This window comes from Columba livia, chromosome 22 (genome assembly GCF_036013475.1).
Source record: "Columba livia isolate bColLiv1 breed racing homer chromosome 22, bColLiv1.pat.W.v2, whole genome shotgun sequence".
In the NCBI taxonomy this organism is placed as follows: domain Eukaryota; kingdom Metazoa; phylum Chordata; class Aves; order Columbiformes; family Columbidae; genus Columba; species Columba livia.
The window spans coordinates 6,120,011-6,137,427 of record NC_088623.1 but is presented as its reverse complement, the minus strand read 5'-3'; the positions used below and the strand labels follow the sequence as shown (position 1 = coordinate 6,137,427).

General features: G+C 49.5%; 1 protein-coding gene across 13 annotated transcripts; it reads left to right on the top strand.

Moving 5' to 3' along the window:
* Nucleotides 1-775: 775 nt before the first annotated feature.
* On the top strand, nt 776-17,342 carry ZC3H11A (zinc finger CCCH-type containing 11A). Of its 13 annotated transcripts, none has more exons than XM_065038993.1 (19): nt 780-942; nt 5,684-5,739; nt 7,107-7,159; nt 7,519-7,715; nt 7,839-7,958; nt 8,394-8,517; nt 8,950-9,153; nt 9,480-9,596; nt 10,079-10,156; nt 10,586-10,696; nt 11,426-11,488; nt 11,749-11,844; nt 12,053-12,118; nt 12,623-13,123; nt 13,548-13,618; nt 13,780-14,104; nt 14,341-14,510; nt 14,913-14,980; nt 15,522-17,342. In XM_065038993.1, exons 4-19 carry the CDS (start codon nt 7,662-7,664, stop codon nt 15,778-15,780), a joined length of 2,427 nt encoding a protein of 808 aa, XP_064895065.1. In that variant the 5' UTR covers nt 780-942; nt 5,684-5,739; nt 7,107-7,159; nt 7,519-7,661; the 3' UTR covers nt 15,781-17,342. The 13 variants fall into 13 exon arrangements, with proteins under 13 accessions (XP_064895059.1, XP_064895065.1, XP_064895058.1 ...); XM_065038986.1 differs by having other exon boundaries at nt 10,079-10,159; XM_065038983.1 differs by having other exon boundaries at nt 826-942; nt 6,735-7,159; nt 10,079-10,159.
* The last annotated feature ends 75 nt before the right edge of the window (nt 17,343-17,417 follow it).

Sequence of the window (17,417 nt, the reverse complement as noted above, 5' to 3'; positions counted from 1 at the left end):
TGTCTTTAATCACTCCGGGCCAAGCTGTGATGAGAAAATGGAGCCGGGCGAGGCCGCCAGCGGTGAGAAAGTTCAACCCAAAACTCATCAGAGCGTGTGACCCTTGGAGCTGCCGCCGGTGACACGACCGGGCTGTGACAGCTCCGCCGTGCTGTGTCACCACGTCCCGCGGCCTCGGGAGGTGTCTGCGCTGACAGCGTCCTCCATCAAACCCAACAGCCGCAATTTAAACGTAGTCCAGGCTGCATGTAAAGAAAAAAAAGCTAAATCATAGGGCTTTAAAAGTCATTTAGTGAGAAAAATGGCTGTGCCCCACAATAGCAGGCAACCTGTCCCCACTGTCCTTGCTACCAGGTGGATGTTCACTGCTGCCACAGGGCAAAACTGGGGAAAACGGGACACGGACACGGAGAGGAGAGCAGAGGGAGGCGGCTCGGGTCTGTGATCTGCCATGAAGCCTCACAAGCTTCCCGCTTGGAAAGTGTCACCCCGATGCAGCGCCCAGCAGCGTGAGGGACACCGGGCGCCATGGCGGGTGCCGCACAAGGGCAGAGGTGGAGGGGAACGAGCCGCTCTCCTGTTCACCCCCCAGTAAAGCGCTTTGTCTGGCGTTGGAAGCACTGGCGGAAAGAAAAAAGGACAAAAAAAAAAAAAACACGCCCGCCCCACTTTGTTTATAGGCCCCGCCCGCGCCGCTTTTCTCGCTCCGGTGGGCGGAGCCCGCGTGGAGCCCCGCCCCTGCCGGTTTCAACGGGCGGAAGCGAGCCGTGGTGAAGCCGTTGCGCCCGCCATCTTGGCAGCGGGCGAGCTGAGGTTGCCCGTATGTTCGGCGCCATCTTTGAGGCTGGCAGCGGGGAAAGGCGACGGCCCGAGCAGCGGATCGAGGCGACGCGGCGGCAGCTGCGGCGGTCCCCTGGGGTTCGGTAAAGTCCCAGCTCGCCGGTAACTAGAGCCGTTCGTAGACCGCAGGGGCGGGGAAATGGCCTCTCGCTAGGCCCGGGTCCCCTCCGCTCCCCCGAGGGGAAGCAGGCCGCGTCCCCGCGGGCCGAGCGGCCCAGGCCGCGTCCCCGCGCCCTCCCGGCGGGGTGTCCGTGGCCACCGGGGCGCGGCGGGTAGGCCGCTGGGGTCCCCTGGGGCAGTGCGGGCCCTCCGGTGTGAGCGGTGGTGGGGGTGAGGTGTTCTCGCGGCCCCAGCCCCGGGGCTGTAGAGCGGGGGAGCCGCGTCCCCGCGGTCCGAGGTAGGCCCGAGGTCCCCGCTGTCCGGGCCGCAGCGCTCCCGTTCCCCCCCCTCCCTTCCACAGGGTTCGGCTACGGGTTTTATCAGCCCCCCGCCCCGGTCCCGTTGGTCCCTGGGCAAACGGAGCCCTTGGGCAGACCCCGGAGAGGTTGGGTTGGGGAAATTGAAGATCCCAGTGCAGGTGCCTTGTGAGTGTACGTTATTTTGGGTTAAAACCTTGTGCCTTCCCTTTGTAGCAATGCGCATAAGGGCTGTGCTGTAATGTAGTCATCTGGCAAACTGCTCCTCCGTCCCCCAGAGGAACTGCCTTCGGGATCTGACTAACTCTGGATGCACCCGCTTGTCATCTTAATTCCTCCTTTAGGTTGTTTGAAACAACCCAATTGGATGACGTGGGGTTTTTTTTTTTGTTTGTTTGTTTCTTACAAATTGGATCTAAGAGGTTTCTGTTTTCTTACGTTGGTGTTTACAACAAAAGCACCAAAGTGACTTTTGCTGTTGCGGGGATCAGTGCGGGGGGCCCGCAGGTTGTTCCCAGAACTGGTGCTTTGAACTCTGGGCCACGCTCCGACATCAGCCACCGTGTTATCTGATTGTAGGAAAGGAGCTCTCCTGGGGGTGGGGGGTTTTGAAATGATAACAGAGCCACCACTGTGGCACGTATTTGAATTGGACACACGGGCTGGATTTGTTGGGGGGTGGCCAGGTGTTCCGGGAAGAAAGCTGATCTGAAGAAAACTTCCTCTTGCTGTTGCTTCTCATCTGAAATGGCACCCTTCCCAATGGCCACTTCCAGGGGAAATCAGCTCTTTCTGAGATTTAATAAGGCATTTAGTCGAGGAAGATGAATCCTCGTAGTCATTGCCGCCAGGCCCCAGCGCTGATTTCAGAAATAGAAAAGTAATTAGTGTTTTAAACTTCTGTATCTCTGTCTCACCTCAGAGTAGGTGTAGCAGCTTCCACAGTCCCCTTAGTTTGGAACTGATTCCCATTTGGACACCAAGGAAGAAAAGCTGGTGGACAGAGAGAGCGACAGGAGAGCCACCCACTAAAAACAGAGGAAAGAGGGGGTTGTGCATTAAGGGAAAGCCACTACATTAAAAATCGATGCTGTCCCAAAATTTGTGAAGGATTTGGGACCTGCAGGAGCTGCTGCTCCTGCGTGTGCTGCTGTCACACCTGGTGCCACTGCGGGATGGAGGGAGCTGCCCACTGGACGCGGTACAGTAAGGCCAGCGCTGCCGCCTGCAAGAAGAGCAAAGATTCCGGTGTGTGGAGCTCTGGATCTGTGGTTCACAGAGGAGAAGCCGTGGACTGCAAGTGTTCCTGCGTGAACGAGAGCTGGTGCTGCTGCTGGTAACCTGGGGCTCAGGAAACACTCCTGGGTTTTTCTAGTATTCCACAGGATTTCTTGCCCCATGAAGGTGATGCCCTGAGCACGTCTCCACCTTGGGTGTTTCTGTTCCAACTTTTCCTACTGAGCACGTGCTTGTTAGGAGAAAAGACATAAATCTTAACCATGGGACTCAGAGACTCCAAGCTACATACTGCTGTGAAATAACTCCGATATGACAATGCACGTAAATAACAGATGAACAGCTATTATAAATGTGATTACTGAAGGCGTTTTTTTTCTTATTTTTAATGCCAACATTTTGGAAGTTCATACAGATCGTGGCACTAGACACTTTCCATCTATAAAGTGTCTGTACAGCGTTGTAGAAGAAACATTTTTCATGGCTTTGGAGAAAGCACAACACAGAGGTACGTGTTGAACTGTTGATACGTGGAGCGGATCCAACCATGGACTACTGGACAGTGATACCTTTAGATATCCTGCACCAGCAGGAGTCCTTTTTAGAAAACACACAGCTCCCTCCGGCTGGCTTTGCTGAAACTTCTGCAAAAGAAGTTACCAAACTGATGTGTGGCTTTCCCTTCATCCCCTCACCCCTTCCTTTCCAGCTTCCAACGATGAGGTATATTTGAAAACTAATGATTCAGGACTGAATCAGGAGCACTGAGAACAGGTTAGCAGGTGCTTGAGAGATTTACTTGCTCATTCTTCTGAGGCCCATCGATCAATTCTTCACAACTGCAGTGTTCAGACTGTCTTCCACAGGATCGCCTGAAGCAGGAAATAGCTGCTCAGTGAACCTCTCTCTACCTTTTATATGTTAAAGTGATCTTAAAACAGTAGAAGGTGGAGCAGCATCCTCCTGGGAGGGAGATGGGGCTATTGTCGGCTCATTCCAGTGGTCCCAGTGTCTGAAGGGCGCGTGATCCTTGGTCTGCAGGTGGAGGCGGGGGAGCTGCTGTCCCAGTCAGCTGCTGCCATCGTCACATCACATCCTTCTGCTTTGCAGAGCACGTGGAAAGACTTTCAGATCAAAGTGTCACCGTCACTCTTGGACTGGGAGACAAGTGAAATATCTCAGGCTTGAAACTGGTTTTCTGTGGAGTGTTGGGCTTGGATCTGAACGCTCTGTCTTGGCCACTTGGCCCTGCTGGAGAGGTGGCTCTGAACAATTCCTTCTCTGTCTTGGTGTGTCAAGCTAAGGTCAAATCTGTACTGAAGCAGCGTCTGATCTGACGAGCGCTTCAGTTCAGGGTCGTTCTTGGGCAGTTACAGGAGCACCAGGCTGGTCAGCCCTTTCAGGAACAGATTGATTTGCCTCATCTTGAGGGATGAATGTCCGAATTGGGGTCCCGAGGTGGCACATCTCCAGATGGGGCTGCTCCTGCCCGCCAGGGGCAGCTGTTCTTGTGTCTGGGGTAGCTACTGGCTCTGACTCATAAAACATGATGAAAGGTGACCGTGACTCAGGAAGCCGAGACGATCGTCTGCTTTAACCTTTGCCTTCTTGGCTTTGCTCTGGGAGGATCTTGGGTGCTGTCTCAGAACACACCCCAGTCCATGTTCAGACAGCGTTTAACAACTAGAATTGACCCAAACAAATGTCAAGAGTAGAAATTCTGACTTTCTGCTTCAGCTTTGGCCAGAGTAGCTTCAGATTTTCATATGGAGAAGACGTGTTAGCGGGAGGTTCTTCTGACACGGAGCTGTGTGGTTCGCGAGCACATCACAATGCTGTTCTGTAGTTCCGTGCGGAATGAGCCGCAAACCAGCGGTACAGGCAGGTGAAGCAGCAGCAGCTGCTTTGCAGCTGAGGGATCGAAGCAGCTGGGTTAGAACATGCGGTTCCTGGGGCTCTTCCTTGTCATCTTCCCGTCCTCAGAAACAGGGCAGTTAAGTGTCTTTAATATTTTTGTAAGAAATCGAGGGCACAAGGTAGCCCAGCAGGAGGGTGTGCAGGTGAAATGTAACCACCGAGCACCCGCGGGTAGGGGCAATAACGCTTCTCTTGTGCATTTGTTAGGGTGCAAATTAAAAACAATAGATCCCTTCTAGCTTTTCGGCAGCAGCAGGCAGGGCACAGGCTGGGCGCTCAGACCTGGGACCGGGCTCATTTCCGCAGTACCACGACACACAAGCTCGTAAAACAAACCAGACAGACTTGAATGGTGCTATTTCTCTTCCCTTAGCAGAGGTCAGGTTTGTGGTGCTCGTTTTCATGTTTTTCCTCCCCCGGCTGCTGCACCTGTAGTGATTTTGGTTTGGTTTTTTTACAAAATGAGTTCAAAATCTCTTAATGCAAAGGAGAGTTGAGCATTCTGAGCAGCTCCCAGCAGAGCTGGGCTGAGTGCACCAGAGTTACTCGCCTGTGTTCACACCTTGCAGGGTTAGTTGGGTTCCTTCCTGTTCGGCACTCAGATTGCCATGTTAACTGATACCGGGTTAACAAATAAGAAAAGTTGACCTTTTTTCAAGCGAAAGGGCTTTCATGGAGTTTAGAACTTGGAGGGTTTTTTTGGTGGGTTTTTGGTTTGATTTTTATAGTAGAGTTTTGCTTTTTCCCATTTTTAAACAAGATCCCTTCAAATTCTGAGCAGCTCTTGGAGTCTGCTGAGGGAACAACCTAAATGCTGAGCTGCTCGGGCGTTCAAAGGAGGCAGTAACGTTGCGTGATGCAGGTGTCTCTCGCTCCCTAGGGGAAGAAATGCCTTTTCTAGAGCCGGAATTCCCTCCACTCAGCAAAGCGGCGCTCCTTGATTGCCGTCTGTTGGAGTGCTGGCTTGTGCAATCTGAAGAAATCATGCTTGAAATTTAATACAATGGTCAATCGTATTGGGAACGCATTTGGAAAAATCCTTCTTGTCAAATGTCCTCATGAAGGAGCACCAGTAACTTTTAGAGGCAGATGCACAGGGGTCTGTATGACACACAGTCTGCTTTAGAAGGTGCTAAAGGTTGAACGTGAATAGTCCCATTGATACTGAAGAAGGGAAGAAAAGTTTGCACTTAACTTCTGTTTTTATTCCCTTTGTCAAGCAGTCAAAAGCAATAACTAATATGCGAACCCAACTTTTCCTCTCTTTATTTTAGATTTGAGAAAATTACCTGCCAAAAAAAAATATCCTGGAAAATTCACTAGTGTTTGTGTGAGTAAAAGGTTCCAACCTTTTGTTATTTTGTAAGATCTATTTCATTCGGTTTTGTCCAAAAGAGTCAGAAATAGTTTGCACGGAAATATGCAGCCTTTTAATGAAAGGGATCAGAATCACTTTAATCTGAACTTTATTTGGTCCGTTCGGTATCTGAGCTCACATGAAAAAAAAAAAGAAACCCAAACCTGCTTGTGGGTCAATAAAATCAGTTTCTGCTCCGGTGGCACCAAAAATCATCAGCTGAATTGGGCACGTTGTCAAAGCTCCTGCGATCTCGCAGCGATGGATTATGATGGATATGGATTGGGGAGCAGCATGTCATGTGGCGTTTGCTCCGATGGCAAACGGAAACAAATCATGTCCAAAAATCAAGATGATTCCAAATTCTGGGGCTGGTGCCACTTGCGGAGGGAGCGTTCCCCTGGGCCCTGGTGTGCACATCCGTGTGCAGGGGCGTCAGGCATCCCCTGGGCTCGGGTGTGCGCATCCGTGTGCAGGGGTGTCAGGTGTTCCCTGGGCCCGGGTGTGCGCATCCGCGTGCAGGGGTGTCAGGCGTTCCCTGGGCCCGGGTGTGCGCATCCGCGTGCAGGGGTGTCAGGTGTTCCCTGGGCCCTGGTGTGCGCATCCGCGTGCAGGGGCGTCAGGTGTTCCCTGGGCCCGGGTGTGCGCATCCACGTGCAGGGGCGTCAGGGGCACGTGCACGCACAGGTGTGCGCTGGCCCCACGTCCCTCCTGTTCTGGAGCATCGGCCTCCAAGGCACCTTCATCAAAATCTTATGTAGAACTTTCATTTTTGCTGCTTCCCTCGAAACAAGAGGCTTTTTGTGCAAATAGCCAAAATTCCAGTTTTTACTGTCACCCTTGGTTGCCTTTCCCATCGCTCACTTTCGCTGTGTGTGTATGTACGTATTTGTGTATTTATACGCACAGGTATGCTTTTGCTGTACAGGTAATAAAGACGGGGGAAAGTTTTTGTGTTTTCTTAATAGGTGAAGAAATCTTGAAGACCAGAAATTGCAACTTACTGAATTTTAAATTAAAAAAAAAAAAAAAAACAAAAAAAACCAAAACCAAAATTGTCCGGCTGTGGAAGATGGAGCCTCATTTTTGCAGCCACTTTGAACCACAAGTTCATCTTTAAGTGCCCCGGGGTTTTTTTGTTGGCTTTTTTGGTTTTCGGTTGTGAAGAGCTCACTAACCTGGCTGTCTCCAGTCTGGCAGTATTCACATGGACTTGCTTCCTCCGGTAGTTGTCAGATGGTTGAATTGTGGAGGAGAGGTTCCCTTGGCAATGTGAGGAGGAAAATTCTTCCTACCCCTTTATTATCAATTCATGGATTCAGTGTTGGTTCGGCCTACAGGAGAACTTACCTGGGAGTCTTTGAAGATCAGTATCTTTGCTGAAGTTGTCCAGGTGGGTGAACTTGGATGCTCCCTGTGCTTGGAAAATGTTTAATATGTAAATTGTATTGTATAGAGCTGATCAGCATGCACAATTAATCATTGAGTGATAACTCAAATGTATGACCAGTTTTGAAGAAGTGACTCTTCTCTTGGGCTTTCAGCCACACGCAGCAGTTTTTGGTGTATTCCAAGGCGTATAACGATTCCTAAGGGTCCAAAGAGAACACTTGCTGAAAAAACACCCAGCTTAGTGTTGGGATAGCTTTGTCAAGACATCGCCACCCTCAGGAGCCTAGTTTGATTAGTGGGAAGCAGCTGTAAAAATGCTTATTACTTAATTATTTTTCTCTTATTGATACTTTCCTTTAGGGTTACTCTTAAAAAGAAGATTTCACTGATCAAGCCAGAGAAGACTCAGAGTCCAAGAAAGTGCCACCAGCTCTGGCCAAGAGTGGAGGAAGTTCCTGCTGAGTGAACCCTTGGAACCTGCGGGTTCTAAGAACTTACCCGTTATGTCTAACCAAGGAGATGACTGCTACTTCTACTTCTATTCCACGTGTAACAAGGTCTGTTTGGGTTTCTTTTGCTTTGGGTTTGGTTTTTAAGAGAGGCGGGGAAGGAGTGGGAGGAGACGTGTTTTTAGGCTGCCCTGTTTGATTGTTCCGCTCTGTTGGGTTCCCTCGTGCCAGGGAGACAGCTGTTCGTTCCGCCACTGTGAAGCCGCTCTGGGGAATGAGACTGTTTGCACGCTCTGGCAGGAGGGTCGCTGCTTCAGGAATATCTGCAGGTTCAGACACATGGAAATCGATGTGAGTGTTTCCCTAAAGACGTGTGCCCAAACTAAACCGCTGAAAGCTTTGTTCATCACTGTAGGTGAACTGGATGTGCTTTTTGCTGTTGAATGGTACTTGTTTCTGTTACTATGAGGGGGATGGAAGGAAATTGGGGGAAGAAAGATCAATTTCTCAGGAATGTGTCAGCAAGATTAGGTGCTGACATTATTTTCTTAACAGAAGCAAAAGCAGCCACACTGATCAGACTGTGTAAATGTGCTGTGGTAGTGAACAGCCTGCACCGCAGTGGCCTCTCAGGGCTCTTCTGGCCTGGATCTCTTCAGATAACGTTGATTTAACCTCTCGGGGAGAGGAAAGGTGCCCTCCTGTCTCTGGCATGATGTGAACCTGCATCCCTTTGCAAATCGAAGGCGAGTGTTACCACGGGCTTTTCTTCCTTTCTGTCCTCAGAAGAAGCGCAGTGAGATTCCGTGTTACTGGGAGAATCAGCCGGTGGGCTGCCAGAAATCCAACTGTGCTTTCCATCACACAAAGGGACGTTATGTTGACGGACTCTTCTTACCGCCAAGCAAAAGTGAGCTTCTTAGGTCCTTTCTCTCGAAGTATTATGTAGTTAATGTTCAATATTACTTATGAGTGGGTACGATGCTGTAGAAGGTGCCGAGTAACTGTTGATTTATGAGTGCAGGGAGAAGTCTGCAGTCATAGGCTCTCAGCTAAATGGAATATAATTTTGGGATTTAATATTTTCTTCCATGCTCAGCTGCTCTGTGGGATCTTTGCCTTTCAGGTTGCTTTCCCCTCATTTAATCCTTTCTGGGTGGTGGAATGGTGAGATTTGTGAGCTCATTGTTCATGGTGTAAGCCGGGCTGGGGAGGAGGAGACTAAATTCAGTAGCCAGGTGGTTTATCTCCCTGCTCCACCGTGGCTGTGCGGTGAGTGCAGCATTGAGGTGGAAGTTTGAAATGGCCCGATGACAGCCGGTGCTCCTCTCCTCTCGTCCAGCCGCGCTTCCCAGCCCGCCCGAGTCTGCCGAAGACGATGTGAAAATGGCTCAGCTGTCACTGCAGCCAAACAAACTGTCGGTGCAGTCAAACCCCTCCCCGCAGCTCAGGGGGGTGATGAAAGTGGAAAACTCTGAAAACGTCCCGAGTCCCACACATCCTCCGGTTGTGATCAACGCCGCCGATGATGATGAAGATGATGATGGTGAGCGTTTGTTGCTTATTGAAGGCACTTCTACTGTAACTGAATGTATAAATCACAGAATACCTGACCTGTGGAGTGGTTAAAGCTATAGATGGGAGTCTGGAGTCCTAGATATTTTCTACCCAGTATAGCTCTTTCCCTTAAATGAGTTTGTCAGGTCAATATAGCTGTTTAAAAACAATCTTTCTATAAACAGTTGTTTGTAGTTAAGAATAGAAACACAATATGACCCATGGACTGAAATGTCATTGCATGAGCTACAGAAACATGAAAAATCTTGTCTAATCCCCACTGCATCACTCAGTAGGTTTATTTTTGCCTTTCAGACCAGCTTTCTGAAGAAGGAGATGAAACTAAAACACCAGTCCAGCAACCAGCGACAGAAGCCCATAATGGATTGCGGATAATTTCCACTAGGAAATGCAACTCTAATACAAAACAAGGTATGCTGACAGCCGGAGTAGGATGGGTTGGAAGGAGAACTTAACAATTAACTCAAAAGCAATATGTTCTAAAAATACAGTAGAACACAGGGTAGCTGGGTGGAGTCAGTCCCTTGGTCAGACAGGTGAACTCCTCCTTGTTTGCTTCTGTAGAGTAAAGTAGAACCCCAGAGTGGAGTTGAAAGAGCTGGAAATGTGTCCTTTCAGCCTCTGCGGAAAGCCACGTCTACTGCTAGAGGAATTTAATATCGTGTAGATGGATTAAAATGCTTAAAACTGCAGGCTTTCCCATGCATGGGATGAGGGGTGAGGAAAGGTGCCGATCGTTACCAAAATACCATCCGTTCCATGGCTTTTTCACTAAGGGGGAGTGTTGACAGGGTTTATTCAAAACACTTCCGAAAGGCTCTGAGCTGTAAGAAGCTGAGGGTCTGTGCTTTTCAACACAGCCTCGCTTTTCATTAACTGTTTTGTGTTTTCAGATGACAATTTAAATTTTGGAATAAAAACACTTGAAGAAATCAAATTGAAGAAACTAAAGGAAAAAACAAAAAAACAAGGTGGTGAGTTAATGTACTTTCTCATCCTTCTTCCTTCTGTTCACCTTCAGCCCTTTTATTTTTAACCCCTCTGATACTACCGGCGTAGCTGACTGTGCATTGGTGAACACAATGATTAGCAGAGGAAAGGGGATGTTTTGGCACGCTGGGTGCAGACCGGGCGATGCTGGCACTGGGAGCCTGCCGGGCGTTCCCTCTTTAGCTGGGGGCTGAGCTGCTTTGGCACGCAGCCTGTTCTCTGCAACTCCAGCAGCTGCTGCTCCGCATTGGAATTCCAAGGGCAGATCAGAGGGAAATTGCTCATCTCTCATGTTCACACGCGCTCGTCGTTGTATGTTTGACGGTAACGAATAACTGATGGTTATGGTCTTTGTGATAATTTGTCTGGTTTGTTTAGTTGTTTTTGTCTGATTTGCTTGCTCTGATCAGAAGGTCCTTCAGAAGATGCTGTTCATCCTCTCCAGTCTCGGACTATTCCTGTGCCAGAGAAGGAAAACGTGCGCACGGTGGTGAGGACTGTGACTCTCTCTACCAAGCAAGGTAATAGTGGATACGGTCATTTCCATTTCACGGCTCCTGAACCAAAAGGTTAAGTGATAATTCAGACGTGTTAGTCTGCTGGTGCTGCCTTTTCTAATTAAAACGATGCTTTTATGCTTAAAGTCCCTGGTGCTGTGTTGGAAAGATTTGGCATTCATAGGTGCTCGATTTGTTGTGTTGCAATAAAAGATCAAGAAGTGGTTTTTATGAGCCTAGTGTTAAGCCACAGCTAATCAGATATTATCACCATCCTACAGACTCTCAAATGTGCTTAATTTGACTTTTGTGTTCCTGAAGTTGAGTGAGGCTTGTGAACGAGCTAATGCGCTGACAGCGGGTGACAGAGTTAGTGTTTGCGTTACGTGCAGCAGACACAGAGGCTGAAGTCAAAAAGAGCGTCAGTGTGCAAAACGGGCTGAGAAAGGGGAGTCGTGAAAGGGGAGACCTAGAGAAGGTGACATTGTTCAAGTAGCAAGTTATTGAAGCGTTGAAGAGACTGGTGGTGGCAGCTGCAGACAGTGTGGACGAGTCTGTGTGGGAATGGTGGTGGTTTGATCTGCACAAATTCCTTTTAAATGCAAAAAATGTGCAGAACTACTTCTACTTGTTGTCATTTGTTTCTGTAGTTTGGCTACCAAAAGAGTGACTTTTGTGGGACGTGGGCTGGAAGGACAGTGCTCTCCCTGGCTCCTGGTTTCTGTGCACTAACGAGGTTGGCTTTTGTTTCAGGGGAGGAACCCGTGATTCAGCTGAATCTTGCCGAGAGACTGGGGAAGCGGAAACCTTCCACAGGTGGGAGCTTCTTGTGAGCTGCTCTCTGGGTGCCCCCATCTGAACGTGACTGTATTTAAGGGTATTCTTGTTGAACGTGGGAGGAAAATACATTTTGACAGAGATCTGTATTGACTGCAGAAATGGCAAATTTTGTTAGCAACCAAAAGGCAAATACAAGCCAATGTGCCTGGAAGAACTGAAGTTTGTGGCTGACAGTTCTGAAATCCTCCTCCAGAGGAGCGTTCTTAACGTATTTCTCATTTTCTCTCTTTCTGAAGCTGTTAAAAACGTCCTTCCGCTGAAGCGCAACCTTGCTGAGAGGCTGGGGAAGAAGATAGAGATCCTGGAGAATGCTGACAAGGCGCCCAAGCGAGGTACGGCCGCTGGGCGTCTGGACTTGATGCACAGATTTCCTATTTAGGTTTTCTCTATGTCCTTTTTTCTAATGGTTCTTTTGGCCTGTTTTGGGGGGCTCAAGGTAACTTTGAATCCCAGTGACGTGACCTCCTGTCTCACTTTGGAACCTGAGCACAAAATTGAGATTTATGCTGTTTCTCTAACTTTTCCTCTTCCATCTTGCAGTCCAAGTCCCCAAGTCTCTGAAGGAAAGGCTGGGATTGCCCTCTGAACAGCCCAGTACAGAGACAGGTAATAACTGGGTATTAAATGTCCCTTTTATCTTTCCATGAACAACCCTAAAGTTAACTTTAAAACCTGCCTGATTGCTGTTGCTGGAGTGCTGCAGCGCCCGTGCCGGTGGCCGCTGGCAGGCCCGGCCTGGGGGGTGTTCTCCGCCTGCGCCTCACCCCGTGTTCCTGCTCTGAACCCTCGGGAGCTGCGGGACACTCACAAGGAGGATGAAACCGCTGCCAGGAGCAGGAGTTTGGGACACTAAGGGAGAGACGCAGTCTGAAAAATAACAAAATAAAATAGACTCATGTGTTTTGTGTCACAAGTCCCTCTGGATAGCACTGGTTTTCAAATACAAGTGGCTTAAAGGAGGAGGAGAGTATTAAGCAGAATGATAGTGTCCTAAGATGCATTCTTGGTAACACTCAGACCTAGTTTTCCTCTGCACTGATACAAATTTTGGAGATTTTCAATATTGTCGGACTCTTTAAATGTTGGTGCTTCTTTTTTTGATGGTAACAGAGAAGGCTGCTAAGCCAACAGGGGAGATCCACGTGAAAACGCTGGAGGAAATTCGGCTTGAGAGAGCTAATCAGAGACGAGGAGAACCCCCTGCAAAACCCCAGAGCGAAGGACGCTGCAAAACAGAAGATCCCCCCTCGGGGACAAGACCTTCCCCTGCGGTTCGCATCAAAACCTTCTCAGGAGCCCCGGCTGAAAGAAAACACAAGCTATTGGAAGAGGAGAAGCAAAAACCAGAAGAGATTCCTGCCAAGGCTAAAGCGGAGAGCGAGCCCAGGAGGCAGAGCGTGCTCGTTCCATCTGCACCCAGCAAAGCGCAGCTGGCAGAGCCCGCAGGTAAAGCCAAGGCAGCAGGGGAGGTGCGAATTAAAACCTTGGAGGAGATCAAGCAGGAGAAAGCTCTGCGGATGCAGCAGAGCGGAGAAAACGTACCAGCTCCACCAGCGCAGCCCGAGCCTGCCCCGAAGGGGAGGAGGTTGTTACGGATCACAAAGCTCGCAGGTAAGGTGATGGCTTGGTACCTGCCCTGTGAAGCGCTTTGCTTATTGAGCAAATTCCAGGACTCGCTTTCCTTTTTCTTTCTGTGTATACTAGAGGATAAAAGAGTTCAAGGCTACAAAGCCAAAAGGCAAGAAAGTGCCAGAATATGCAGCCATATTATTTTTCCATGCATTATGTTGGTTTTCCCACTGGAAAATTCATTCATTGAGGAGCTTGGTAGTCATAATTTCTCTATGCTGCTTTTTTCTGCCATCTGATAGTGCAATTGAGGGAAAGCGAGCTCCAACGCTGCATGGATTGCTTACCGGAGCCTTTCCTCTGTCCCGTTATTAGACGTGAGGAAATAAACACACCAAGGAAACACGGTAACTGTGTTTCTTTATTTCTGCTCTTGACAAAATATTTTGTTTTGCTTGTTTTAAAGCACCTGGAAGAGAAGAAAAGAAGGTGGTGGAGTTGAACAAGCCTCCCAAAGCCGTGTCTGTGCCCGCAGAGGTGGGTCCTTTATGAAGACATACAATCCATACAATTTCAGATCTGAGGGGTGTTAACGTGCTCTGTTCCACTCGGAGCCGTTTTGGTGGGATCGCCACTAAGATTTTCTTCATGAAACCTCCATAGATTTTTGTCCTATTAGTCCTTTTGTTTCTTCCCAGCCCTCTGATCAGAGTGCAACGAATTCCAAAGTTCAAGTGAAGAGCCTTGAAGAGATAACGAGGGAGAAACGGCAGCTGCAACAGCGCCAAGAAGAGAAGGTGCCGAAGGAGGCAACCGCTGTGCCGTCTCCTGGGGAGAAAGCGACCAAGGCTCAAACCCCAGCATTGGGGAGTCCTGAAGCCAGCGCGGTTCCGGGGGCAGCTTTTCCGCCTGCAAAGAGAGCGTTGGTGAGATCTCCGGACGATGGGGTCGAAAGCCCAGGCAAGGATGCTGCTGGATCCCCAGGGAAACAGGCAGCGCAGCTTCTGGAACGCAAAGTGAAAGGTAGGTGCTGACTATATGTTAGAGACTCACTTTGGGTCTTGTGGTGAAAGACAGACAGCAGATGACACATTTTATCTTTACTCCTTATTATGGCTTGTTGGCAAATAGTACTGAGACTCTGGGAAATGGCAGGAAGAGGTTTAACCAGAAGGGTTATGGGACTGTTATGAAAACCTGTGGGTTTTTTTTCCCCTGAGACAGAGCGAGATTCTCAGTTCTCTCTCCCTTCACTCCAGCCAAACCCAAGGTGAGCCCGAAGCCTTCGGACGGGAAAGCCGCCTCCCCCACGAAACAGGCTCCGAAACGGAAGGCAGCTGAGAGCCATCGCTCGGCCGTGGCGGCTGTGAAACCCCTGAGTGCCACCGGCGGGGACACCAAGGAGCCGGCAGCCAAAAAGGCAGCTGTGGTAAGGACAGAGGCCGAGGCAGCTGCGCATCCCCAGTAAAACGTACACCCAAGTTTAACCCTTCTCTTGGAGAAAAGATGGAAAACTGAAACATCCTACAGGCCCCTGTTCCCCTCTAAACCCAGAAGTGTCTGCAGGGTGACTGTAGCACCTTTCTGCTCTTCGTGAGATGAACGGCAGCATTTCCGTCATGCTCTGCTGTGCTTTCTCTGTGACGTGGAGGATTTTGCGGTGTTCTTAAAAAGGACACAAAGTCATTAGCGAACTTCATGTGAATCCTCCCTTTTCCCCAGGAGCGCCCTGGTGGTGTGTTTTGGTTGAGGCTTGGCAATACCAGAGAAGCAGCGGTGGAGGAAGAATCTGTTCCCTGTGTGTGATAAGAACTGGTTTGCTTTTTCCTAGGCCGTTGTTCCTGCCTTGCCAGAGGACAGCCTGGTCCCCACGCCCGGGAGAGAGAAACCCAAAACCAGGTAACGACCACAACTTGTTCTTTGTTTCGGTTGGTGTGTCTTTCACAGGAAGCATAAGGTTAGGTTTGGTTTGGTTTTTTTAATTCACAAATGGAAAACCTGGAGTTTTTAATGCCACAATTAAACAAAGGAACAAATAAGCATTCCTGCTAGCTGCTAGAAAACCAGATTATTTAGATTCTTTTCTTAAAATGCTGCGGATTGATACAGCGTTTCAGTAACTTGTGTTTTCTGAATGCTCACAGGGGTTGACTAATTAACCTTTTTACAGTCAAATTAGTAAAGGCGGCAAAGCATATGTGGCTACAAAAATGGAACCTCCTTTGCCAGATGTTTTGTCTTCATGGATGAGTCCCCAAACTGAAAAATATACCTACTGATACACTGGCCTCTCAAAGTAGCTGCGGGTTAATTGAATAACAATCCCTGTGTAAGGTCGAGGTGTAGGAGAGATTAACAGTGGTTTCAAGAGCAGGTTTGCAGATGAGGTCTCTGGTTAAGGAGTCCCGTGCACTGATTTGCTCCTTCTCGTTCTGCCAAGTCCTGAAGCGCAGCTGGGCAGCCCAGCGGCCCCGGCGCCACACTCGGACGTCTCTGGTGCCAGCTCCTCGCCCGCCGCGGTGAAGACGCGCCGGCTGAGCTCCACGGGCGCGGGGAAGGCGCCCCTGTCGGTGGACGACGACTTTGAGAAGCTGATTTGGGAAATCTCGGGAGGCAAACTGGAAGCAGAAATTGATCTGGACCCGGGGAAGGACGAGGACGATCTCCTTCTGGAACTTTCCGAAATGATTGACAGCTGAACTGCAGAGTCTTAAGATTTAAAAAAAAAAAAAAAAGAAACCAAACAAAACAATTAAAACTCTGTTTTGTTCAATTGTTCAATTCCCAGAGGTGACCCCTTTTCTAGCTGAGGCTTTGCCGTGAGTCTTAAAGCACAGTTGAACTGGTAGAAGTGGCAGCACCTGCACTCGGTTGTCCTGAGTTTCCCTGCTGGTCAGAGTCAAGGTCCTGTGCGTCCGTTCCGTGACCATCGGTGACGCCTTCGACAGTCAGAGGACAAAGCACTTGTTCATTTGGGGACGGAGAAAAGCCCGTCTACAAACCGCGGTGGTTGGGAATTGATCTACTGATCCTCAAGGCTCAAACTTCCTTCCTCCTCCTCCCCTGGCAAAACTCGATGTTGAGCGTGTTTCACAGTTTTGGAATTCTGGTTTCTCGGACAGTTGCTATCTAAAGCCTGGAGTTACTATGTCAACTCTTGAGTTTTATTTATGTATGCTATCGTTTTTGACTTTAATCTTTCGGGGTAATTTAATGAAAATGTTGGGGTGGGAGGGAGCAGAATAATTAGTATTTTGGACCAAACGTGCTGCCGAGGGTGGTGGCTGGGGTCAGGCCATCCAGCCTTACTTTGAATTATCAGGGATGATACCATGTTGGTGTGAAAGCAGCGGCTCTCACGCACGGGTCCACCACCCCCTCCCGTTTTGTTCTCCTGTACCAAAGCTTGGGGGGGTGGTGCTTTTTACTGATGTGAACAGGATTTGGAGCAGGTGGTCGAGATTCCTCTCACAGTCTGCAGCAAATTGGTCAACTGAAAATTGGTTTAAGTGCCTCTTGGTTCCCAGAATCGCCCCCCAGCTCCTGCCCTTTGCTGGGAGGCAGCGGCTGTTCAGACTCGTGTTCAGATGCTGTTGGTTTGTCAGACCTCCCGATGTCCGTCCGGGAACCCGGTACCGCTGCAGCCCCCCCTGCTCTCCCTTCTGGGCATTTCCCTGCACCCCAAACCCACCCCTGCGGCTTTTGCTCCGTGTGGCAATACAGACTGGAGGTTGCTGGTCTGCCCCGGGTGTCAGCTGGAATTTGTGACCCTGTGGCAAATAGAGATATTTTGAATTATTAAAGTTTTGAAGAACTCTCTTCTGCCTGCGCAGTCGCGTGCTGCTGGCAGAGGAAAAATCGGTGGTTTGAGTTCATTTTTCAGTAGTCTGTTTTTGGAAGAAGACCCTCGTGTGCTTCGATCCCCCCTGCGCTGTCTCAGTTCCCAGAGGGAGATTCCCAAATTCCCAAAAGCTGCTGTTTGGCCCCAGCCCGTTTCTCCTCCTGAGACTTTTGCATCAGCTGCTCGCACAGAGCGACCTGGGGAGAGAGGAGGAAGAGCCTCCACTGCCCGGCTCGGCCGCTGGAGCCGGGGTTCGCGTACGCGTGATTTCTGTACATATTTTATTCTGCCATTTTATATTTGTATTCTATTTAAGGTATGGTGTTAAACGTAGTCTGGCCTCCTCCGCCGTCACCGGTAGTTGAACTGTTCCACACAACAGCAGCTCACAGTGTTTTTAAATAAACCTCACCCGGGAAAGGTGTCAAATTGGTCATTTTTGGAGGTGGGCGGGGCCACAGAGAGCAGTCGAGACGACTGTCCTCCAAGCTTCCT